The 26,590-nt window shown below is 38.6% G+C and overlaps 1 protein-coding gene across 1 annotated transcript; it reads right to left on the minus strand.

The window, feature by feature from the left end:
* Positions 1–1,267: 1,267 nt before the first annotated feature.
* SHISAL1 (shisa like 1) lies at positions 1,268–20,580 on the minus strand. The gene is made up of 5 exons (XM_035888512.1): positions 20,514–20,580; positions 12,034–12,247; positions 3,915–4,238; positions 2,651–2,659; positions 1,268–1,382 (listed from the first exon to the last, which is right to left on the minus strand). The coding sequence occupies exons 1-5, from the start codon at positions 20,578–20,580 to the stop codon at positions 1,268–1,270; spliced, it is 729 nt and encodes a 242-aa protein (XP_035744405.1).
* Between the last annotated feature and the right edge of the window lie 6,010 nt (positions 20,581–26,590).

A 26,590-nucleotide genomic window follows, 5' to 3' on the forward strand; every position in this document is an offset into this window, starting at 1 on the left:
CGTGAGTCACGTAGCATAACATATATGATCGTATACAGAGCACACAATGCCTCTGTGTGCTGCTGTGCAGACAGGCAGGGAATAGAGAGGCAAAAGTTACACTTCAAGACAGTATTCCCTGTGACTTGCATCCTTGATGGAGGTGGGCAGGAGTTTAACATCACCAGAGCAAGGCAGAGAGATCACATTCATCTGTTCCCCTCACATCTGGAACACAGCACAGCCGTGGAGAATCTGGAGAAACTCTGCCAGGCTGCCCAGGCCCACACTTCCTCTTAGGTGATCTTCCTTGCTAGTCTGACCTTTTTTAGTCATTATTAATTAACAATATTCCCATGGTTGTGAGAGCAAGTTTTTTCAGTAGTCAGAGTTTTGATTCCTCAACTTACAATATTTCATTTTATCGCCTCCCTGGCTTGTACTTTGTTGAGTAGTAGTAATGATTTGCCTGCTGCTTGTTGCTGTTTGGTCTCCAGCTGTTAAAAGCTTGCTCAGGCTAACCAGACTGCAGATTCTTACACGGACCAGTGAGCGTGGAAGGGCCCAGCTCATGAACCTCAGCCATGGCCTGGAGCAACCACCGTGAGGCAACCGTTTAAACTCATTCATGTGCAGTCTGTGACGGTGTTTGGGTTGCAGAAGGTACATCCACCAGGACCTTCAGACCACACAGGCCTTTGGACAGCCCTCAGATGGTTTCCATACTAAAGAAGAAATCAGCGTTAGTTGGGCCACAAAATCCATACACTACGTGATGAAGCAACATTGTTCTAAACTGGGCTTGATGTTTCTGATATTAATGATTTTCCTTCCTGTCCTTGAAACAACACTGCGAGCCCTCTGCAGAGCAGGCAGCAGCATGTATAACGGATTCCAGACTTCTTTGGTTATAATAATATTATGGCTATACGTGGTCCTCTTTGTCTCAAGTAAATAATAAAGCGATCTGTTACGACAAAATGTTTAAACATCTTGGGGATGGTTCTACCCGCTATATACTGTGACTTGCTTGATTTTTCCCTCTGACATATCTGTTTCAGTCATTGGTTTCATTGCCAATTCATAGCATTTAAACTAGAGCAAGAAAAGAAATTATAAAATAAAAAGCACTTAATTTTTTTTTTTTAATCCAGGAAGATCCCAAACTGCTTTACAAAGTGTAGCTTAATCCTGCCATCTTTCTTGGGATAGTTTCTTACACTGTCACTTCTCTACAATAAGGATACCTAAAGTCTTCGGTGTTGCTGAGATTCTTGATGTGCAAGAATCACTTTCGTATTATTATCATGTAGTGTCTACTAGAATGGGCATGGTTTTTAACTGTATTAGGATAAATGTAGTACAGGAAGCGAGCAACTTCAACAACATCTGTCATCAGAAAACTTGCAAACTGTTCTGAAAATGTTTTTAACAGTAATTAAGCTTTTATGCCCTGGGATATATGCATGTCTCACAGGGTTAAAAAAAAAAAAAAAATCTATTTTGTATTTTCAATAAGCTCACCTGTAAACAGGAAATGTTTTTATGGTATGATACCACCGATATATATACATACATAAGTGAGTTGGTTTTGTTTGGTTTTTGTTTTTTTTTTTTAGAAGACAGCACTGAGGTCATTCATCAAATACAGACTGCAGCAGAAACAGACTCTGAAACTAAGCTTACTTTCTATATGGCAAAATTACCATATTTTCATGCATATAACCTGCAGATTATCTAACAGAGCAATAAATAGCCAGGCAACCTCCTCTCACTCCCCACTGTCTTAGCAATTGCTATAGTACACAAGTCTGTCATTTTTGGAGGGAGCTCTTTACTCAAAAACCTCTATCATATGCTGAACACCTTGCCTGTGATCGCCAGTGCCTACTACCTTTTGCTTGGTATTTTTGATGTATCCAACTCAGACTGAGTCACCTATGCACTTAATTAAGGGGTTGTGAGTTTCAAAAGTTGCAGGTTATACGTTTGAAAATATAGCACCCTCTGGTAACGTTTTACATGCCGAAATACAAGGGATAAATATGGTTTTGGTAAGGAAACATCTACTTATTTCTTCCACTGAGCAATGAAAGGATTAGGAAAAAAAAAAGCAATTTTATAGGAACTGAGGGGAGCACAGACAGACAATTCACTGGGGAAGGGGTGAGTTACTGGAGGGACTTATCAATGCTCGTCTCCTGCAAACACAGGAGAAGGAGCATATGGGATATGCTCACCTGATACTAACATACATTCCCCGCTTAATGCTTCAAAAAAAGCAAAGAAACAGAACAACAGAAGTCAGTAATGGAAAATGACCAAGAATCATTCAAGAATTATTGAATAGTTGCCTTTAATTTGTAATGGTATGGCAGAATTACCAAGTGGTAAAACCAGCCTAATTTATATATATATATATATACACTCATGCACTCATTTCATTTTTATATATAAACACACACACGCACACACATGTATTAAGCTAGAATACAATTATTGTACTACAAATGTTGGTCTTAACGTATATAGCAATTCTGACTGAAGACTGGGAAAGCAATGTGCAAAACAGCTGAAGGAATTAGAAGAAGAAAAAAGGAGAGAAGAGGAAAAAGAAGTGAAAACAAGAGTGCTTACAACTAAGCACAAGCAAGTCTCTATCTTAAGTAGCACTGTTAGACTCTTCTGTTTGGACAAGGCCTGCTAGAATGGTCCTTAAGTCTGATCTGCACCGGATACATCCAGTACTGGCTACTGTGTTGAATGACCTCCTTGTTCACTGATCCTCATCCTTGGGTCAAACTATCACTACCTTTTCTATTACAAAAAAATCTTCAACCCTAGATTTACACTTAATATTATAGGGCAAGTTATGCAATAAAAGGACTACTGCTATCAGCACTCCATCTACAACACAGTGCTACCCGAAGGTTTCAGACCAAGACCAATGTTGTGGCTTTACATGCTCTACAGCTTCAGGAACTGCTCCCGTCTTTTTCAACTCTACTCTTTCTTAGATCACTTTATTTTGCCAAAATTCAGCACTCAGCCTTCTGGAACACTTCTAAAATACGCTGGTGATTCTACCCTCTCTTCCCCCTTCCAAATCTTTATGCTCTCTTGACAAGAAGTCCCTCCCTTTCTTGACACCTTGTTCAGAGCATGGTTTTATTCAGCTCTCTTCCTTTGCTTCCATTTTGTTTGGTAAAAACAGTCCAAAATAATTCAATTTAATTTTGTCCCATGGCTATCAGTATTTAGTTTCTTCTGTTTATACTGTATGTTCTGCCTGCTCCTGAAGTATCTGTCTCCCATTTGGTCTGGAGTTTTTTGGGGGTTTTGTTTTGTTTGTGTAGCATTTAACTTTACAGTAGCCTACTTGTGTCACTCTGACAAATGAGATCACACTATGCTTTTTTGGCTATGTATATAAAAAAAACTAACCTGCTTTTTATGTTGTTTCTGTGTCTCATGCCACAAATAGTGAGGATTTGTGATATCTCGCATTGAAGCTATTTCAGTGTTGCATTTATACAGCCTTTTAAAACCAGACCAATGGATACATAGATACACATAGCAATTAGATACACATAGCAATTAGTCTTTGACACCAGATTAAAAACCGTTTTATAATGGTTGATGTAGAACAAAGATTTGTAGCTTATTTGTACCAGAGAGTAGTAAAACTATTTAGTGCTGAAAAATGGCAGCATCTATTTCTCTGAGAACAATATTAAGAGAGGACTTAATATATTCCAGAGTAAGAAATCACTCCTAAGCACTAATTCTGTAAGTAGTTCATGATATAAAGAATTATGTGCTAGAAATGGTGCCGTTCAGCCTGAATCTACAGGCACTTCCAAATACAGGTGATTGTTCACACTACAAAACAACAGACTCAAAAAATATATCACAGTATGGCTTAACTTACTTACCAGGCAGACGTACTCTGAAAAGACATCAGGGGTGGGCTTAAAGCATCTCCTTTCAAAGTATGTACTGTCTGTGACGTTTGAGGCTGTGGCTGACTTTGAGGCTGTGTCTCTGGCTGAGGCTGTGTCTGTACTTGGCTTGGATCCTGAGCAGGGTTAATCCATCGGCTCTGTCCCTGTGTCATCCACTTTCCCTGGATTCCCCACCGTGCCAGGTAAAATTTGCAAATATCATAGTTCATTGAAGAGTAATATAAAAGGTCCAGTACCAGTAAGATCACCACAAAAAAGCCATAGATCCACACTCCTAAAAGTGCACTGTAGTTGCTGTGAAATAAAAAAGGGGAGAACAAAAAATGTTATCTCACGTATCAGTAAAGGTCATCATGTTAGTTTATCAAGGTTGTTTGTTTCATTGATTATATAGATGTAACATATAGATGGGTGAAACAAAAATTTTATTCTAAAGCATGTATCCTTAAAAATTATTTATTATTTCAATCTAAATACTGCTACATGCATGACATGGGTGTTTTTTAAAAACTAAGGCCCCTGTCTTACAAACATTTTTATTTCTCCCTCTCATCTGTGTATTTGTATCTGCACGTAAGTTTGGCGTACAATGAGCTTCAATGCTTTAAGTGAGACCACTGATATGTATGTGGTTGATGGGTTGTACGTCTTATTCTGCAAATTCTCACTCTGAGAGAGTCACCCTACTGAAGTAACAGGGCATTTATGAGAGTGAGGGTTAACCATATGAAAATATGCTGTAATAATTGAGACCAAGGAGTGTCTGTACTACTGGAACCATTCGCTGCTGACATGCATTATAAACCACTTGTCTTAAAAGGTGCTTAATGTGCTTGGATTTGCTCTGAATGAAATAATTAATTATTTCTGGATGCAGAAGATAGTAGTAGAAGTAGTGGCTTTCAAGAACAGCTGCTAAAGATCCCTTAGTTTGCTGTCAATAAATTTAGGAAGGAAGAACATTGACAAAATCGTATTAAACAGTGCATTCCATGGGAAGGAAAACATGTACTACATTTATATGTATGTGTTGGTGTAGTTATAATGTGTATATATAGGTAAAGGCCATTAAAATTATCAACTGCTGACATGGTGAATGAAGCTGTAAAGCTATGACAGATGACTGAAGATGTTAAAAGAAACGGGGGGAGGAAAGGAGGAAAAAGTATAAGGGGTCAAGAATTTGGAGATCAAAAAGGGGAAGAAGTGCTAAAGCTCTGCTGGAGATGCAATATTATTAAAAGAAAAATGACTGTCAGGTGTAAATGCAGTTTGGATTGGAAACTGCGAGTGGGGAGGATGAAGTCAGAACAGAGAAGGAAAGAAATGGGTAAGAATAAGATTGTTAGGTATACAGCGAAGAAGGCTAATCTAGACCTATGAGCTAATGGGGAAATATGTGTACCAGAGACTGCAAAAACAAGAGCAAGAAGAAGGGATACTAATAAAAAATGTCATTAGGAAGACAAGTCTTGGAGACAAATTATACTGAAGTAATAGGCAGGCAACCCGCATCTACATGAACCTGAACTTACATAAATAAAATTGAACACACACTCAACCACGCTCTCTTTCACAGACATTCAGAGAAACTTTGAGGGAACTATTTTATTGGAACAGTCATCAAAACAGAATTGCTGTGAGAAGAGGCTGAGAAGTCATATTATAGCTGCAAGCCAGAATGATATTTTGACATTTTAAAAACATGTCCCAAGTCTTTTTGGATCTAAAACATTCCAAGTCTCTGCTTTGAACTTTCACTTCCATTTAAACTTTTGAGTGATTCTTCATTTTATACTTTAAAAAAATCAGGATTTGAAACAAGAAATCACATAAGAAATCAGAATTTTAATTTCTGTGTTGCTGCCTGTCAGCATTCAAGGAGACTGATTTTCCTCTCCAGGGAATGATTTTTCCACTACACAGATATAATGTGCTTAGATCAAATGAGGTTCCATAGCAAGTAAGTGTAAGTAACAAGAGGAAGGTCAGAGCTGTTAATAGGTCCCTTCCTGTGTAATTTTAGGATTAAGCAAGCCTAGGATTTAAAAAAAAAAAAATTCAGTAAATTTCCAGGAGGATTGGAAGTAGACAAAATATAGTGCTTCTGAAACCCCTTAACTCAAGAGTCTTTGCCTCTACTAAAGACTTACACATGCACACCTAACTTCACACAACAGTGGTAAACCTCTGTAATGCATTAAAATCTTTGCAGCCCAGGCACTTGGAAGTATAACAGGATCTGGTTAATCCAGGCTTCTCAGCAGTGCTACTCTTGACTTGCAGTCAATTTATTCCTATTGGGGTAAACTCTTTTATTTTCTGCTGATATAAGTGAAGGCTGGAGAAGTCAGGAAGAAGCACACTGTAACAGATCCTGTATCTTCATCACTAGTGCCAATAGGACCCATTTTACAAATAGGTGAGCTGTATTTGATCCTTAGTAAGAATGGATATACTAGAAAACACGTTATTTTTGTTTGGGCAACAATGTGAGAAGGAGGACCATTTCTTATCGTTAACTCAAAAGAATCTGTATTTTAGGTATTTAGTTTCATCCATCAAAATTTGGTTAGCAAAAATTAGAACTATTTTGAGCGTTCCAAGTTAAAGCAATAATTTATTAATTATGCCATATGTGAGTTATTCATCTGCTCCTTCTAAATAACATGTTTCTCACAAGTACAAAAATGAAAGACTGCTTTATTGTAAGTAACAGAAAGTGGGCCAACAGCAGTATCAAAAGGGTCTTGTGAAAAATCACAAGCAAAATTAATAAGGAGTATGTTTTGAACACAGAGGGAAATTCCATACTTTGATGTTTTCTGTTTCTCAAACTATTAAGATGGTAGAAAATAATAATCTTGCTGATGGCTACTAATTATAGTAAAAATTAAAACTTCCCTACAAATTAATAAGACTTCTTAATTAGAAAAGAAACAATTTTACTTACACTGAATAACAGTAAGGCCAGAGACACAGAAAAGAACTGGGAATCAAAAAACTCCTAAGACTTTCTCTCATTTCATTGATCTGAATTATTTCATTGTAAAAGTTTCATCTTGCAATCTGATTTTCCTGTATCTTTGTGCAGAAGTCTCATTTCAATTAAAAATAAAGTGTGAACGGATTCCAAATTTATGCAGATTCAAATTATAGGGGTTTGTTTCTCCACAGGGACAATCAAGCACAGTAAGTTGTTTTGGTGTGGTTGTATCTCCTCTCCCCTTCCCCAGCTGGAAGGCTTGCCCTGCCCTGCTAGTGCTCCTGCCCCCCCAGCCGTTACTTTGGAGGTTTCTGTTTAGGTTCAGCACAAGGTTTAGCAATGTAACACTGAAAATGACTTCTAAAGCTATGTTGCCCCGTCCTCTGCTGCTGCTGGCACACAAACACGAAAGCTACAGCTGGAGTAAAAGTCACAAGACAATTTCCTTTTAGCTTCTCTGTGAAACAGGGCAATTCGTGGATTTATCAGAGAAGCTTAGGAGTTCATTATTTTAAGATACTTTGTATTTTACAGAAATATGATGTATATATGGTATAGCCTTGATACAGAGCCCACTTGTGTAAATGGAAAGATTTGCTCTGACTTCGGTGAGCCTTGAATTGGGCTCTCTGAGAAGAAGAAATACTTTCACCATCCATCTCCGCCTATTCCATCTCCAGAATCCTGCTTAGATTTCTCTAACAACCCTACACACAAATGAAAAGACAGGCTATTTTATTATTATTATTACCTATGTGATTCCCTCAATCTAATTCATTAACTTTTTGAGCCAGATGGCAAGCAGGTTAGGACCAGGCTATATTTTTCTCGAAGAGTTTGTTGGTTTTTATGTGCAGCACACGAACAGAAAATAATTCATTTGGGAATTCAGGCTTAAAAAAACAACAAATCAAAACAATTGTGAGCAGAATTCTACAGCTGCAGAGTTTAAATGTGGGCAGATGGCCATGGAAACTGTTTATTTCCCTATTCTCTTTAAAGGGAAGGGGGCTGTTACTTGCAGTAGTAACACGTCTTAAGTGTTGCCCCAAGGAAATGCAAGCTTAGATCCTAGCAAATGCCTTGGTACTTCTAACACTGAGGAAATCTGCACAGTTTTTGCATATACACTTTAAATGTGATTTTTTTTTCCTATTTTGTTTTTACTATTATCTCAAGGCCTTCACCCAAACCTGTGTTTTCCTGTAGAATGTTACTGTAGTACCTAAGAAGTCTTCCCAGCTAAATCACATCTTTTTTGCAACAGTGGGTAGTGAAATTGATAATTTTTTTTTTCTTTTTTCTTTTTTTTTTTTTTTCCTTTCTTGTAAAGATGACTCTCTGGGAGATATTTAAGCAAATGCCAGCTCTGCAGGGGACATGCTGTACATGGAGAAAGATAGCGCTATTCTATCCTCACATTGCTTTTGGTGCAATGTTGCAGTGCGGTGTGCAAAAGGCATTCAACCCTGAAAAACTGGAATAAGAGATAAGGAAAAACATGGATGAATTAGAGACTGTCATAACACTGTTCCAGTATCAGATTAAGGACCCCTAGCATAGTAGTACTGCTGATAATCCACCAAAACACGCATTATAGAAAATCTGAGAGAGTACGAATACTAGATTCAAGCAAATAATACTTTTAAGAATAGTTAAACAACTTATTTGACGAAGTGTTTTTGAAAAATACTTTGGATGGCAGAACTTATCTGGTTTGTTAGGCGTCATTGGTATTTCTGTATTTAATACTAAATGAATTGTTCACATTCAAAAATATTATAGAGTGATTAATCTGCCTGATCGCAAAGGTATAACAGCTCAGTATTCTGTACTTATAAATCATAGACAACTTTTGTTATAGTATTGGAAAAAATGTAAATAAACCTGGCTATAGTTATATTGTGTGACTGCAGAAGACAAACATGGTTTTTTAGCTGTGCCATGACAAAGAAGTTACAAGTCACTTCATTAATTATTTCCCTTAACTGTATCATAGATCAAGAAATTTGTTTTGATGATCACAAGAATGGCTAAGGGGAAAAATAAACTAGATAATAATATTGAAATAAACCAAATAATAATATTGACTCACTCTTCCCTGAAATCTATAATCCTTTTTCCAGTTCCTTGCTATTCAGATATCCTAAATCATTCTCCCCAGCCACAGTACATTAGGTTTCATCAGAATTTTTTTCAGTGGTGCGTGAAATTAGATCTAAACAAAGAGCTGACTTTGTTACTGCAAAGTGAACCCTAGATGTCTTAGAATTCAAATAAAGTTAAATTATCATATATGTTAAATAAAGTCAGTGTATTAAATAAGATGCTTTTAACCATGTTTTTAATGTAGGCACTTAGGCTTCACTTCTTTCTGCCCCTCTACAGCATACTAGAATTATCAGGAAGTTTTCTAGCAATCTCAATGAGCTCAGCCTGAGGAGATCTCTCTCCCTCCACCTCACTACACTGGTGGAGTTTTATGCAGAAAGTTAGCATCTCCTCATTTTCATGGCCCTGACTGATTTATCAGAAGTGACGTCTCAGGAAGTTACAAAAAGGCAATACCAATTCCACTCCTGCATTTCCCTAAGATACATCTCCAGAAGCTTTTTTGTTGTATTTAGCGTGATTTCACATACCTCAGCAAAAGATCAGCACATAGCTAATGTCCACAGGAAATTCTGGACTGAAGACATTTATGGTCCATAAATCCTACCAACAAAGACTACAGAGGTAGCTCTTTCTCCATCACAACTGAATAAGGTGACTTTTTTTTTTTAAAAAAAAAAATTGCTAAATGAAAACTAATATAATACTTACACTATGCTCTAAATATTTTCATTACAATAAATACTGTAGTTCATAGAATATCAAATTACCTTTTTCGCATTGAGGAACTGCTCACACACAACAGTCCTGTAAGATGAACAGCCCTATATTTATTTCTGTGGGTGTTTGCGCATGTGCGTGTACACGTACAGATGTGAGCAGGCATGCAAACAGCGAATGCAGGAGGCAGAGAGATGTTCTACACCCCAGGGCATATTCTGCAATCAGACTGTACCTGTTCTACTGCGCCTGTCTGCTTTGGGAAGTGGCTGATTGCCCTGTCCTCTGCACGCTGTTGGTGAAAGGAAGAACAGAAGGGCCTTACCTTAGTAAGCTCAGGCCATGACTACACAGAGTAGCTGCCGAGATACTGGAAAAAGCCTGAAGCATTGCTTTTCTACTTGGCTGAACTACAACTGGCCAGTAACATCCCAAACTCTGTGATGAAGCTGCCTGTTAGGCAGACTTGGCTGCTCAGAAATGTTGGTGCAGGGTTTACAGAACAGAAAGCAAATTTGCTGTGTGCAAGACAAAGAACCAGGAAAGTGTGGGGGCAATAGCCACGCTAGTCCATTCTTGAGACTCTCTTTTTATCACTCTGAGTGTGAAGCAGTTTCTGGCTCTGTCCGTGACTACGTGCACAGCCCTTTTGTACTGAGAATCCCGTGAGGCCCTCTCTTCAGGCAGGCATCCGATTGCTGCCATGGTCATCCCAGTAAGCAAAGGGGAAGCACATCCGACTTTCACCATGGAGCATATGTAGAGTATGCATTGCATGAGGGCACTGGGGCATACAGAACTATAAACTCCACCAGGTTGCCCGGAGGCATATATGTTGGCAGAATTGGGTAGCCCCAGCTGAGGGTGCTACCGGTTTCTAAATTGTCTGGACTGCACAAAGGGTGGAGAAAATGGATGGCCTTTGATGGGCCTGTAAGACTTGGACTCTCTCCCCAGTGTTCTGTGTGATATGTTCTCATGATGTTCCCAGATGCACTACAAGGCCAAGGCAAGGGAATTTCACCTCAAGGACATAGCCGCACACACAGTAACAGTATAGATCCACATTGATTTAAAATTGAATTTTGTCTTTCTTTTACACTACACGGTACACAGACTTCTCCTCCATGGTAGGTGACTGTCAGTGTAACACCTGTAAAGTTAGAGTATGCAACTTCTACATCTATGCAAGACTCAAACTTCTCTAGGCAGAGCTGTATGAGGAGCAGTTGTTAAGGAAGACAACAGTTTGCTGACTCCGTGAGCTGGCTGCTGCGGCATGCAGCTGCGCACAGCGAGTTAAAAGCCGACATCAGTATTCCAGCACCACAGTCTCCTAGCAGCCTTGCACCCGCTTCCATGGGAGTGAACGACAACACACCGACTGACTTTTGCCCTGCAGAAGAAAACACTAAAATCCCCTTTGTAAACAAAAATCGATAGACTGGAATTCCAGTTGTCTTTAATCTGCTCCTTCCTTGCCCTGGAGGGGCTGGATACTAGAATAAAATGGCAGGGGAAAGCAGATCAATCAGAATTCGACCTCGGGGGTTTACATCAGCCGAACGTTGCCCTCTGCACCAAGAGAAATTGCAGCAGATTAGTGTGCCCAGAATGTCAAATACTAAATAGGAGACAGACCACAAGTGAAGATTTTGTCATCGTAAATAGGTAATCAGCAACAAAGACCTACTTGCTACTTACTGGTTCTTTAGAAATAAAGTTACTGACATGCATCTTGGAAGACAGGCCCCAGCAGCACATGGAAGTAGCCCAGGTAACAGGCAAGGAGACCGCACAATGTTGGTATATAAGCAAATACCCCAAGGTCAGTGATTACAAGAGATTTATATTCAAAACATCAGAGATTCAAAACAGTGCATTTGGGCTGATATGGAAAATGTCAACTCCCTCCCTCTCTCCCCTACAGACAGCTTTGGGATTTATTTTTACTGATATACACTTAAACATAGCTTGGATCAGACTGGGGTTGGGGGAGAGACTTTTGTAACTTTTATATGTAACTTTATATTTGTTACATATATATACAACTTTTACATACCTGCTCTCCTAGCAATGTTTATAGCCCACGTCAAAGCAAAGAAAGCAAAGCTAAAATATCCTTTCTTTTAGGAGTTCAGTAACAGCAAAAACCTTTTAGCAATATTTTTCTGTATGTGCAATTATTCTAATTGCTTCCACCATTAAGTACACCTCAGACTATGTTATTAGACCAGGAACAGTTTGGTACTTTAAAACTCATTTACTTACTTATGCATATACCCATCTGCGTTGCCTGTTAAGTTCATCTGCATAACAGTCTGAAATTCTGTCTCATTGCAGCAGTATTTAAATACTGTGTTGTTATGGTGACAGCAAAAGATGTAAGATTTATTGTCAGAAAGACGGGGGCAGTGAAAACCAAAGTGGTAGCGACCTTTGTAGTCCGTATATGGCTCGCAGACCCGAAAATGTGCGGACAACACTGTAAAACAAAGAACAATATTGGTTTTATGAGTCACTTGTGTTATCTGTATGTTATGAACTATAATTTTTCATTAGTTAAGCTTAAACAATTGTTTGATTTCTGCAAAACATAACTATTTCAGAACTTTCAACATCCTAACATTTACTACTAAAAGATTCTGATATTTAGCCTCTTCTTGTATTTTGACTTTTATTGTTACTACGTTTCTGATTACTATTATTTCTTTTAAGGGAAGAGAAGAAATGCCCTCCATGCCAAGAAGCACAAAAATATTTAGGGAAACGTTTTCATACTGCTGTTCTAAATATATGGATATCCATAAACACCCAACAATGTTCATGTTTGATTCTCCTGGGATGACTTCGTAAAGACAAAAAGTCTATGTTAGAACTGCAATAGAAGTTTGATGGCACTTGATTTACAGTCACTGTTCTTGACAGAAAATATCTTCTCTACTGTAAAGGTCATCCTTTGACAAGTATTATTCTGCCAGAAATAGTAATTACAAAACAGTATGACAGATCTGAACAACTTTGAATTTGCAAATAGATAGAACTAATAGAAATGCAGCTATTCCTGGGAGTTCTTACATTTCTCCTTTATTAAATTCTCATGTAAAGTGTTTATTACATCTGAGAACATTTTTTACAGGACTGGGTCACACTGATTTCGCTATCACTTCTCCCAAGGAAAAAAACATGCTCTCATATATCCTCTGAATGCAGACTTGAGGCTGATTGTTGTGTGGAGACAGGCACACTGTGGTTACATCTGCATGGTGAGACTGTGGGCAGATGCAAGCGCTCTGACCGTGCTCAGAGCCTACTGGTTGCAAACAGCTCCGAACTGGAAGCTGTGCAATCATCTTAGTTACCCTAAGCTAATCAACCGTGCAGAGAGGCAGGCCACAGATCCTTTCCAGTAGAGTCATAAGCAACCACATGCAACCTCCTGAAAAGCCTTGTAAGAAACAGTATTTGGTTCCACATACAACCAACATTTTAACTGATTTGTAGTTTGTGTTACAGTAGGACTTACGGCATCATTTAAGATGACATGTACCGTACAGACCCCCCAAAGGCCTTACACTCTAGGGGAAGTGAGATGTAGAAGTCAAGAGTCTGAGTACTCTTAGCAGTGAAATGTTTTTACTCTGATTAGAGAACAGAGGCACAGCAACGCTGTAGATAGCTACACTTCATAAGGTTGCACCAATTAATAAAGGATATTCACTTTAGACTGACAGAATTAACCCTTGTAACTTGGTGTATGATTTTTGTATCAGTTTACCAGTGCAAGAAGTTACAGATAATGACTTGCACGGATTTAGCTCAAGTATTTTATCTCTCTGCATGTAGTCCCTGCTGATCTGTAATTGCATCTGTGCACCTTATCCATCTAGTCCTCATTTCTTTCTATGTTGCTTAAAAACACCTATTCCTAACACTTTTGTTTCTCAATTTTATAAAATATATTAATTTCAAGAATATCTCTCTCTCTTTATGTAGGTCTAGTCACATTTTCAGGATTGTGACAGTGCAGATTACTTCTTTATTTGTATGTAGAGAGAGCCTAGAACAAAACACAGAGTACTAAGTTAAAGAGAAAACAAGGTAACTTGTACTGCCCTCTGAGTGAAGGCAAACCAGTCTAAATGTTTTACATTTATATATCTACACACACACACATTGGCACACACACACACTGGCACATACCTGTCATCATTACTTTAACAAGAGAAAATCCTTTTGCAGATTAATTCAGTCAGGAACTGAAAGTGCTAGAAGAATGCTATTTCTAAAGGACATTAGATACTGAGAAAACTAATTACATATCTGTTCTTGCCCTGCCTGGGAAAAAAATCTGTGTTCCAAATCTGAGAATGCTATAATCAGTGAAGAAATTGTCTTTCTTTAGAGTTAGGTTTTCAAAATGCTCTGTAACTCTTGTAACAAATATGCATGTTCAAATTCTGTCGCAAAATCCACAAAGCATGTAATTGCATGAACATATATTTGTTTGAACAAGTACTTACTGCCCTGCGCACCCCCAAATTAACATAACAATAACAGAAGTGTTCCAGCATTGATTAAGTTTTGTAAAAACTCAATGGCTGTGGTTGGAAGGGACCTCTGGAGGTCACCTGCTCCAACCCCTCTGCTCAAGCAGGGCCACTGACAGCCTGTTGCCCAGAACCACGTCCAGACAGCTTTTGAGTATCTCTAAGGATGCAGACCCTACAACCACCCCAGGCACCTTGTGGCAGTGCTCAGTCACCGTCACAATGAAAAAGTGTTTCTTGATGTTCAGAGGGAACCTTCCGTGTTTCAGCTTGTGACCATTGCCTCTGGTCCCGTCACAGGGCGCCACCCAAAAGAGCCTGGCTCAGTCTTCTTTACATTCCCCCTTCAGCTACTTATATACATTGATAATATCCCCTAAGCCTTCTCTTCCTTAGACTGAACAGTCCCAGCTCTCTCAGCCTTTCCTCATGTGAGAGATGCTCCAGTCACATTCATCATCCAGGGGCCCTTTGCTGAACTCTCTCCAGTATCTCCATCTCCCTCCTGTACTGTGAACCCCAGAAATGAACACAGCACTTCAGGTGTGTCCTCACCAGTGCTCAGTAGAGGGGAAGGATCACCTCCCTTGACCTACTAATGGAGCCATAAAGACAAAGAGCTTTCCAGCCAGCTGGCCCCCAGCATATACTGGTGCCCAAGGTTGCTCCTCCCCAGGAAGGTGCAGGACTTAGCACTTTCCCTTGTTGAACTTCACGAGGTTCCTGTCAGCCCATTTCTCCAGCCTGTCCAGGTCCCTTTGGTTAGCAGCGCAACCCTATGGCATATAAGCCACTCTTCCCACTTATGTGTCAGCAGAAAACTTCCTGAGATCGCCCTCCATCCCATCATCATTTTAGTTTTAATTACATATCATTTGGTTTTGGAAAAGTTAAATCTAGAAAATAATGGAAGAGCATGGGAGAAATTCACAAATTAAATAGAACTCTCAACTAAACCAAGTATTTGATTTCTAACAAGAACAGGAGCTTGATTCAGCTACTTAAATACAGGTCTCTGGTGCCAGCTAAAATTTCCCTAGGCTGTCCTGTCTGGTCTCCAGCCTTCAGTGCAGGAGATGCAGGTCTCTTGTAGGTCTGGTGCACCCATGGATGATCTGGAGCAAGTCAAATGGCATTAAATGCACATGGTTAGGCACCTATAAAGGTCCTTAAGTGTTTTGTAAATGTCTGATATCAGCTTGCAAGGGTGCATTAAATGCATTACAATGCGTGTAGTTCCACTAATCATCATTACTAGGAAAAAAGGTGGGTCTATGCCTGATGTCAGCAAACAGAAAGTAAGTCTTGTTATTGGACCTAATAAATGCACATGGAGGAGTAGCCTTAATAGTGTAGCACTGTGCTTCCAATACTGATGTTTATCCATGGCATTTTTATTTACAGTATCCAGCAGAGGAACACCCATCTAATACTTCTCTGATAAATGGCCAGCTTCAGATGCTTCAAAGGAAGATGCATATGTGCTATACTGAAAAAGCTGTGCAATAAACTCTCTAGTGAAATATCTTTCCATTCTTCTCCTTTAGGGGTTGCTTATGTCCTGAATATTTGTGTTTGGGTTTTTTCTCCCCACCTTGTCCAGTGCTTTCCCTATCCAGCTGAAGGATTACTTTCACTGAACCTACAGATTTCTTATCAGAATTAGACGGCTGAATGTATGTCCTACTTCAGGTGCAGCCATAGAGACAATATAACTGATCTGAACTGATTAGTTCGACAGTTCTCACTTTTTAGCCGTCTTGACTTATTCCTTCTTAGCTGGAATATCTGCATTTTGAATAGATCAGCTGCTCCTAGGAAACAAAATTTTCTTCTTTGGTACATACAAAGCCTCGAAGTGCAACACAAATTTTGTTTATCATACATTATCAACAGGGTCATAATTTTTTTCAAAATGCAGATATAATGCCTTTTATGGCTAAAGATATATTAACTTATTTTTCCTTTTAAAAGTAACATTACTACAACTACCTACATACTAGTAATTCTTGAAGCCTCCAGTATAGATGGTGGTTTCAAGTTAGGGTCATTTTAATAGAAGATATTTACTGCTGGAACTAGCTTTGCAAATAACAGGATAGCAAAAATGTCGTTTTTCGTATGTTATTACTACAACTTTAGCTCAGGTGAATTACACCCATGTTAAGCTACTGCAAGCGAACAGCAGCCCTGCAAGGTTATACCTGACTTGTATATACATCTAGCGCGCATCATAAGAATTAAAACTAGTTCTTTATGTTTTGTAAGCAATTGAGTAATTCCAGGTTTCTGAAATTATTCAGTGCTCTGAGATATATTGCGTTGTGAGAATGCACTAGAGGGCTATAGGACCCTAAGAAGTTTAGCTTGCTCATCACTGCAAAGTGATTTACCTAACAGCACAGGTGAAAGTGTCCTCTGATCCCTAGACAGGTCTTTTGCCCATTTTAGAAGGAAAATAAACCCCAAACTTTTGGGGGGTTGAAAACTGGGAGGAGGATGACTACAGAATGAAGTCTTCTTTACATTCCCCCTTCAGCTACTTATATACATTGATAATATCCCCTAAGCCTTCTCTTCCTTAGACTGAACAGTCCCAGCTCTCTCAGCCTTTCCTCATGTGAGAGATGCTCCAGTCACATTCATCATCCAGGGGCCCTTTGCTGAACTCTCTCCAGTATCTCCATCTCCCTCCTGTACTGTGAACCCCAGAAATGAACACAGCACTTCAGGTGTGTCCTCACCAGTGCTCAGTAGAGGGGAAGGATCACCTCCCTTGACCTACTAATGGAGCCATAAAGACAAAGAGCTTTCCAGCCAGCTGGCCCCCAGCATATACTGGTGCCCAAGGTTGCTCCTCCCCAGGAAGGTGCAGGACTTAGCACTTTCCCTTGTTGAACTTCACGAGGTTCCTGTCAGCCCATTTCTCCAGCCTGTCCAGGTCCCTTTGGTTAGCAGCGCAACCCTATGGCATATAAGCCACTCTTCCCACTTATGTGTCAGCAGAAAACTTCCTGAGATCGCACTCCATCCCATCATCATTTTAGTTTTAATTACATATCATTTGGTTTTGGAAAAGTTAAATCTAGAAAATAATGGAAGAGCATGGGAGAAATTCACAAATTAAATAGAACTCTCAACTAAACCAAGTATTTGATTTCTAACAAGAACAGGAGCTTGATTCAGCTACTTAAATACAGGTCTCTGGTGCCAGCTAAAATTTCCCTAGGCTGTCCTGTCTGGTCTCCAGCCTTCAGTGCAGGAGATGCAGGTCTCTTGTAGGTCTGGTGCACCCATGGATGATCTGGAGCAAGTCAAATGGCATTAAATGCACATGGTTAGGCACCTATAAAGGTCCTTAAGTGTTTTGTAAATGTCTGATATCAGCTTGCAAGGGTGCATTAAATGCATTACAATGCGTGTAGTTCCACTAATCATCATTACTAGGAAAAAAGGTGGGTCTATGCCTGATGTCAGCAAACAGAAAGTAAGTCTTGTTATTGGACCTAATAAATGCACATGGAGGAGTAGCCTTAATAGTGTAGCACTGTGCTTCCAATACTGATGTTTATCCATGGCATTTTTATTTACAGTATCCAGCAGAGGAACACCCATCTAATACTTCTCTGATAAATGGCCAGCTTCAGATGCTTCAAAGGAAGATGCATATGTGCTATACTGAAAAAGCTGTGCAATAAACTCTCTAGTGAAATATCTTTCCATTCTTCTCCTTTAGGGGTTGCTTATGTCCTGAATATTTGTGTTTGGGTTTTTTCTCCCCACCTTGTCCAGTGCTTTCCCTATCCAGCTGAAGGATTACTTTCACTGAACCTACAGATTTCTTATCAGAATTAGACGGCTGAATGTATGTCCTACTTCAGGTGCAGCCATAGAGACAATATAACTGATCTGAACTGATTAGTTCGACAGTTCTCACTTTTTAGCCGTCTTGACTTATTCCTTCTTAGCTGGAATATCTGCATTTTGAATAGATCAGCTGCTCCTAGGAAACAAAATTTTCTTCTTTGGTACATACAAAGCCTCGAAGTGCAACACAAATTTTGTTTATCATACATTATCAACAGGGTCATAATTTTTTTCAAAATGCAGATATAATGCCTTTTATGGCTAAAGATATATTAACTTATTTTTCCTTTTAAAAGTAACATTACTACAACTACCTACATACTAGTAATTCTTGAAGCCTCCAGTATAGATGGTGGTTTCAAGTTAGGGACATTTTAATAGAAGATATTTACTGCTGGAACTAGCTTTGCAAATAACAGGATAGCAAAAATGTCGTTTTTCGTATGTTATTACTACAACTTTAGCTCAGGTGAATTACACCCATGTTAAGCTACTGCAAGCGAACAGCAGCCCTGCAAGGTTATACCTGACTTGTATATACATCTAGCGCGCATCATAAGAATTAAAACTAGTTCTTTATGTTTTGTAAGCAATTGAGTAATTCCAGGTTTCTGAAATTATTCAGTGCTCTGAGATATATTGCGTTGTGAGAATGCACTAGAGGGCTATAGGACCCTAAGAAGTTTAGCTTGCTCATCACTGCAAAGTGATTTACCTAACAGCACAGGTGAAAGTGTCCTCTGATCCCTAGACAGGTCTTTTGCCCATTTTAGAAGGAAAATAAACCCCAAACTTTTGGGGGGTTGAAAACTGGGAGGAGGATGACTACAGAATGAAGGGAGAATGAAGATAACATCAGGTCAGAGGAGGAGTGATGTCTGTAACAAAATGTGGTTCTAAGCAAATCCTTAAATAGTAAAATGTGTGTCAGTGATTAAAATAAATGCACAAATAAGAGCATAACACGATGATTGAATTACAGTCTGAATTTGGTAGTCAGTGTGTGGTGGGTTAAGCCTGATAGGCAGCTAAGCACCACACAGCTGCTTGTTCACTCCCCCTCCCAGTGGGATGGGTGAGAGAATCAGAAGGGCAAAGCAAGAAAATTCGTGGGTCGACATAAAGACCGTTTAATAAATGAATAAGAAAAAAAAAAAACCAACAACAGCAACAAAAAAACCTCAACCCACAAGTGATGCTAAAGTAGTCAGTCACTACCAGCAGACTGATGGCCAGCCAGTCCCCGAGCACTTTTTGGATAAACTCCCACCCCAGTTTTATTGCTGAGCATGCCATTAGATGGTATGGAGTATCACTTTGGCCAGTTTGGGCCAGCTGGGCCAGCTGTGTCCCTGCCAGGCTCTTGCCCACCCCAGCCTCCTCGCTGGGTGCACACTGAGAAACAGAAGCAGCCCTGACCCTGTGTAAGGGCTGTGCAGCAATAGCTAAAATACTGGTGCATTACCAACACTGGTTTCTGGTCACCAATCTAAAACATAGCACCATACGGGCTGCTGTGAAGAAAATTAACCCCATCCCAGCCAAACCTAGTACGCAATGAAAAAATTTCATCGACTTATTGTAATTTGTGTAATTTTACTTGCTGTGTTTGCTTCTCTGAGAATCAGAGATCCAATAAGCAGTGTAAATTTTTTTATGTGTTTTTCCTGAAAATAACTTTGCTTAAATCCTGAGGATTAAAGAGCCTTATTTCTACAGAAATACTTCAGATAAAAGTATTGTACCTGAAAGGCTCTTAGGTTGTCTGTTGCAAAGATGGCAGCTGTTCCTGAAGTGGCATTGCATGTGCAAATTCTCGTACTATTTTTGAAAAGTATTATTGAATGGGTAAGTGATATAGATGCTCCTATCTCTGTTCCTACTATTTGTGAGAGGAGAATTGTCTGTCATGCTTCAAATGACTGATTTAAGCTCATCCTTAAGATTTATCTACTCTACCTTAAAAAATAAACAGCCAGTGTACATCAAACTGTTACTTCCCTATCTGTTCACAGTTAGAGATCTGTGCAATGCTGATTAAATTTTTAACTTAGCTACTAAATTTTTAAAGCCCCAAGGCTTTCAGAATGGCTGGTCTTTATAAACTTTCCACATGGATCCACAGAAATATTCACATGTATGCATTTTACTTAGCACAATGCCAACCACTTGAGATCCTCTCATAATTTTGCTATATGGACATTCATTTCCTACTTCAAAGAAAAAAATACTATAACATGCAAATAATCTGTCCATTTTTGCTTGTTAATATGAGCCTTGCTGTCATCCCTGATTTTATAAATGTGTTTCAGTCCATTAAATGAATATAACTACCAACAGTACTGCAAAGCAAAGCTACGAGATAGTGGTCAGAAAGGGTATTCTTCCGGCATGACTGCATGCTGCTGCTCCTCCCTTTATTATGCATTCCTGGTGTGACTAGTACAACTAGTAAGTGTTCACGAATCCTAAAACTGCATGCCACTGTGATCTTGATAATACTGAAATAAAATCAGTACGAAGTTTCAGTATTCTCAAACCAATTTCAACCTTTTTTTAAATGAAGCCATTGCCTACCTACTCTAAACTGAAGCCTTTCTTTTCAGCATTATTTGTCCCTGCCCTGACAGCATTTTGCCCACATTAGGCAACTGCATCTCCTTCCTAACCACACAGCTAAAGCTTCCAAACGTCATCCTCATTCTGAGCCATGAGCTTAGCATCTGACCACACCTCTGCTCCACTGCCACTATCGCTGCTTCTCTCCTTTTCTGACGCAATGAAGACCGGGCTCTGAGAACAGCTGCTCTGGGAACTTTTCTGTTACTTGTGCCTTACTTTTATTCCACCTGTGGAGCCAGTGAAAACTGTACTTCCAATTGGTAAGTGCAGTTTTCAACCATGCATACAGATTCTAGAAATTTAGGACTAAGACTGTGAATCTTAGTATATTGAAGACTTGGAAGTAAAGCATGATCTTACAGACAGAAGTCTGTAAATCTAGGTAACTTAAAAAGGAGTCTTGCCATTAGATTTTCATTTCAGCTCAGTTGAAAAATTATGTTCGTATCATTCCAGTGAGAGTAGCATCCTTTTTATCCCTGTCATTCTCACTGCATAAAGCCAGTAGTTTTCTTTTATGGAAACTGACCTGTATTGGAAAAAAAAATTTTTTTTACATTCATGCTGGCTGCAAAATAGTAAATACAAATTTCATCCTGTAAAACGTGTGTGAGTTAGCAATGACCCAAACCTACGCCTATAGATGTCAGTAGAAAAATTGCCCAAGGACCAGCGTTAGGCTGGCATGAAAGGCTTGTGATGATTTCCTATTAAGCCTGTACTCTACATGCTAATAATGGGTGTCAGATAGTAAAATACCAATAGCCAAGGAGCAACAAGAATATAAGGTACACATTTACGAAGACAATAGTTTGTGATGTTAATAAATAAATAATGTAAGAAGTAAAAGCTATATGTAATTAGTTTCAAACAAAAAAATTGTACTTCAGAGGCAGGACTTTTCTTCTAAAAGAAAAAAGTATTAGAACACTGGCTTTATATCTGGGTTTGAGGGAATAAGTGTGTATACACCAGGGTTTGACTACTTCTATTTGCACGCACGGTGTAATCACAGTGTCCCATTCAATTGGAACACAGATATTTATATCATCTTGAGGAAAATGGTTGGAGAAGTGGAATGTCAGGAGGTCTCTAGAAGAAATCCCCTGTAAAGAGTGGTAAAGGTATGAAAACTTAACAAAAATCAACAGAAAAGACTGGAGCAGCTGGAAGTTTTGTGATGTTTGATCACTGGGATACATTCACTTAAGTCTTCTTGAATAATTGGCTTAATTCATGCACCAGGGAAATAGCTTTCCGAAATGACTTTGACCTGGAAAACAACAAAGAAGCTGCTACAACCCCTATTCCTGATTGTAGCACATAGGAGGAGGAGGGTAGTTACACAACTAGGGATGCAGCGCCATACACAGGGATATCAGTGGAAGGACTCTAAAGGAAAATAGTGTTTTAAGATTAGGCACAGTAGTAGTCTAGTTGATAATATTATAACATCATTAGTAAAGGACTGTGTCAGTTATAGCTAAATAATGAACTATCAAGAACCAGCTTGAACACTTGCAAACAAGCAACGAGACTGGGCAACAAAACGCACACTTGAACTAATTGATGAGGATCTAACACTGAATATTATAGGCTTTATGCAGACGTAGTAGTAATAACTGTTACTGGAGCACAAGGACACTAAGATATATAACATCTGGTAAATTTTTAAGTATGGTGGTTAGGCATGTGATGTAGTACAAGGGAATAAGGAGCACTGGTGGAAAAAAAAATCTTTTTGGATTAAAAAATGCTCCAAGAATGGGGGATAAAAGAGGTTGTAATGAGAGTTTGGCCTAAACCTTAATTATTTTTTTACAATATTCATTCATAATTACAGAAAACCTCAATGGCATAAATAACTCCTGAAGACCAAATGTAACTAATAATCATAGCATCTGACTAATTTTCAATCTAATAACTGACAGACTTCTGTACAAATCCTTTCTGTGTGCTAGTAGCAAAGATCTAGACCAGATCTACCAAGCATCAGATGAAAAATCTCTGGAACCACTCCCTGGTGCAGTCAATTCTTTAGACTGAGGAAAATAACATAATATTTGTGTACCATGATGTCATGCATTTTTCTTCTAAACATATACAAGTTACATCGTACCTAACATGTATTCATCTCAAGAACAGCTGAAGTTCCAAGTTCAATCCTTGACATGCTCACATACTCTCGTATGCATATATAAAAAACCCACACAATTGGAACCTGACTTGCTCTGCTTCCAGTAGATGGTTATTTATCAAAATGGTTGGATTGTACAGTGGTATAGAGCTTGCTTTTTTCTTTTAGATGAGCTGAAAAACTAGTGTATCAAAACGGTAGCTTTGTTTCTTTTAATTTTTCAGCCTGCTTTACCATGTCAGTGTCCAACCACCTTTTCCTTCTTAAACTGAATTTTCAATTGTATTTCAAATTCCAGCTTCCAGTTCTTAAATACAAAGAGGCTTTATTAATGCATTACTCAATCAACAATCCCATTTGATCTTGTTTGTTTTGTAGGAACCCAGTATTAAATTGCAACTAATTTTTCCCTGTGGCATACATCAGTGAAAGATAAATTCAAAGTGTAAAAGTTACCTGCTGACAGGAGTAATGAAAGCAGAACCATCAGCACATTCAAGCACTGTTGACCACAACTTGTCATCGTTGGCTTTCATTTGTCCATTAGAGAATTACCTGTTTAACAAGATGCAACATCATGGTTAAGTGCCTATTTCGTCTCACTTTCATTGTTCAAACTTTTACTTACCCACCAAGCTTTGGCAAAATGAGATGGCTTCAAACAATTAAAAAAAAAATAAATAAAATATCATACTTTTTTCTGGACTTAGGAGTGAAATAAGTTCTCCTTTCTACGATTTTGTTAAAATTCCTTTCTCATTTCAGCATGCATGTATACAGCTATTTACATACTTTTCATTAACCAGAAGTAGATCATATGACGTCTTTGTTGGCTATTCACACCTCCCCTGTAATCTACATTCAGCAAAACTGTGCTTATTTTACTGTCACAAGAATGGGCTGTTATATTATGCCTATAAGGACTAGAAGGATATAAACAATATAAAAATAAATTGGCTGCTTTGAAAGTCAATCTGTTTTACCCCATTAGAGGGTGCAGTCGTTCAGACAGTGGGTCGAGCAACTGAGATGGTTGGAAACATTTCAAAAAATGTCTTTTATTAGAATCAGAGCATTTCACGGGATTATTATTCCTTGTTTTCCTAGAAACGAGGGTGAGCTGTGATGCAGCTTGGCTGGCAGTCCTCATAAAAAAGCTATCCTAGTTTTTTGCAGAACAGCCCCACAACTGGGTAAGTCCAAACGCATCTTATATCCACATTGATTCAACGTCACCAGCTGCACATTCCACAGCTCTAGCAGAGGCTCTGTCCCAATGTGAGTGTTGTCATTGACGTCAATATGAACGTCTGGTGCCCTATCCTGTTGTCACTGCTAATGCAGACTAATGCTGGATGTATAAGGTCTTCAGCATCCTGAACTCATGCTGACATTAGAGAATGATAAAGAGGTCATTTACTGGTTTGTACAAAAACACTGGGAGCTTGGGCTATAAACCAGAAAGCCTAGGTGGTGCTACTGAAAGCTGGTGAAGTGAGCCTAATTCTTGGGTTGTTAAAAAAAAATTTCTAAGGTGTTCATAATGGAGCAACTTGGAAAAAAGAAAGGAAAATGGCTATTTATGTCAAAAATTACACTGTTTCTGTCAGCTCAAGAGCAACATGATGCCAAATGCTTATAAAATCAGTTCTGTATCATAAATACTAGGTAGTTTACTAATAGGTGTCTACTACAATCTACTCAATCGAATTAAAATCCCAAGACAATCGCATCTGCATGTAACAAAAGGGAGGGCGTGAAGATCAACTTTATCATGAATAACTAAATTCTGAGTAACATATGTGGGCACAGGAGAGGAGACACAGTGCTATCTATAAAGTGTTTAGAGACAAAAGATTTCTCACTAACAAAAAAAATGCTGTGTCTGGCACAAGCAGTTTCTCTAAAGAAGTCATCTTAGCATATGAAAATCAACAGACCACACACCTAAAAATAAGTGTAACTTTTATACGAGAAATCATGATAGTTCATACTGTTATCTGAAAGCATGATTAACATCCAAACCACTGTATCTGTAGCTTTAAAATAAGTCAGTTCTTCCAAGAGAAAAACAATTAGAAACCATAACACCATGAGGAAAAAAAAGTGCAGAAAACTATGAATGCTAACTAAGAAAATTTCTCTGGGCATCAGCCCTGTTTGAAAAAGCCGCCACCTTCCTTCAGAAGGAACATCATATTAATTAAAACACCAAGCAGACTTAAAGCTAGAATTGCATAAAAAAGATAGTAATACCGAATATAAGCCAGAGGTTAAGAATGCAGGAGTTTAATCAAGAAAAACAGATACAAGGAACAAGCGATTGCCAATATTGTTAGGAATAAAAGGACTAAGATTTTTTCCTGAGTAAACCAAAGCTGCAGGAATTCTGATAGTGATTCATTACTAGAGGGAAAGCTTGGCTTTAGTAACAGTTAATTAAAAAGAGATCAATAAGCACTTCTGTTGTGTAGCTGGGAAAAGACAGATGTTTGGTATAGCAGAGACTATTAAATATTTCCATATCAAGAATAATTTAGGATGACATTAATGAGTTGATAGTAAGGTTCGTAATTTGATATTTGCAATTCTGAGTAATTTGTATCCAGTTATTTTAGAAGAGCTGGCTGGGGGACATATATATCCTTTTTTCAGTTTCTTGGGAAACTATGGCAGCTTTCAGAGGACCTGAAGAAATCTAAGGACATCTTTAGAAGTAAATAAGGTAATCCAGGTAATTACAAGCTTGTGAGTGTGATGTGGGTCTAGAGGAAGTTAATGGAATGGTTAATATAAAGTCCAATTAATAATTAAGGAGAGTAATATAATTAATGTATATCACTGCAGCCTTATGATAAAGTAAATTTTATTTCAGTGTTGTTGTTGATGAAGGTAGCTTAAAGATAGTAACAATAAAGTAGATTTCTGTAAAATACCTCACTTAGTAGCATACAATTTGACCAGGCTATGAGAATGATGCAAAAAAAACCCCCAGTATCAGTTATGAAAGACTAACTCAGACTAGAAATAAGATGCATGTTTTTTTAAAAGTACAGTCTTTCTAGTAAGTGAGTACATACAGCCTTACTGGTAATTTTTTAATTAGTACTGTATGTAGAAACCTAGAAGCTTTTCACAGGAAGGGGAAGATTTATTCAATTATGTCCAATAGAACTGGCAACAATGAAATTGCCATTTTAATTCAAGTCTCCAAGTCTTGTGATTTTTTAAGTGCCAGCTGGGAAGATCAGAGCAAGAGACTAGAACACTAGAGCCACAGATTAAAGGCCAGGAGAGCAACAGGATCCGTGTATATGTATACATACATACATATCTGTGATAACAGGGAAATGCTCCGATAACCACTGCTTCAGTGATCATTAAACTGAATATGACCATTTTTAGGAGGACAGAGATCCAACTAACCATTCACTACTTAACCATTTTGCAATTATTTTTTTTTTTTACATGCTGTTGTCTGACCTAAGCAGTCATATTTAGTGCAGTAGCATGAGGATGCCTCTGAGCTATTAGAGCTCAATCAGCCAGGTGGAGGAGATGGGCAGGAGAACAGGTGGCATGCTAAAAGAAACGTGCCTAGATCATACAAAGTATTTCCTAATGCTAGGCCGCAGAATAGAGATGATAGAAA

Source organism: Egretta garzetta, unplaced genomic scaffold (assembly GCF_000687185.1).
Source record: "Egretta garzetta isolate BGI_Z169 unplaced genomic scaffold, ASM68718v1 scaffold81, whole genome shotgun sequence".
Taxonomy (NCBI): Eukaryota; Metazoa; Chordata; class Aves; order Pelecaniformes; family Ardeidae; genus Egretta; species Egretta garzetta.

Bases quoted from the DNA above. Each gene is read 5' to 3' on its own strand.
- SHISAL1 (XM_035888512.1), bottom strand. From the start codon at position 20,580: ATGCAGTCATGCCGGAAGAATACCCTTTCTGACCACTATCTCGTAGCT. The intron at 12,248-20,513 runs GTAGTTATATTC...TTTGTTTTACAG, and splicing joins TTTGCTTTGCAGTACTGTTG to TGTTGTCCGCACATTTTCGG. The intron at 4,239-12,033 runs GTAAGTAAATGA...TTTATTTCACAG, and splicing joins GCAGATGGGTATATGCATAA to CAACTACAGTGCACTTTTAG.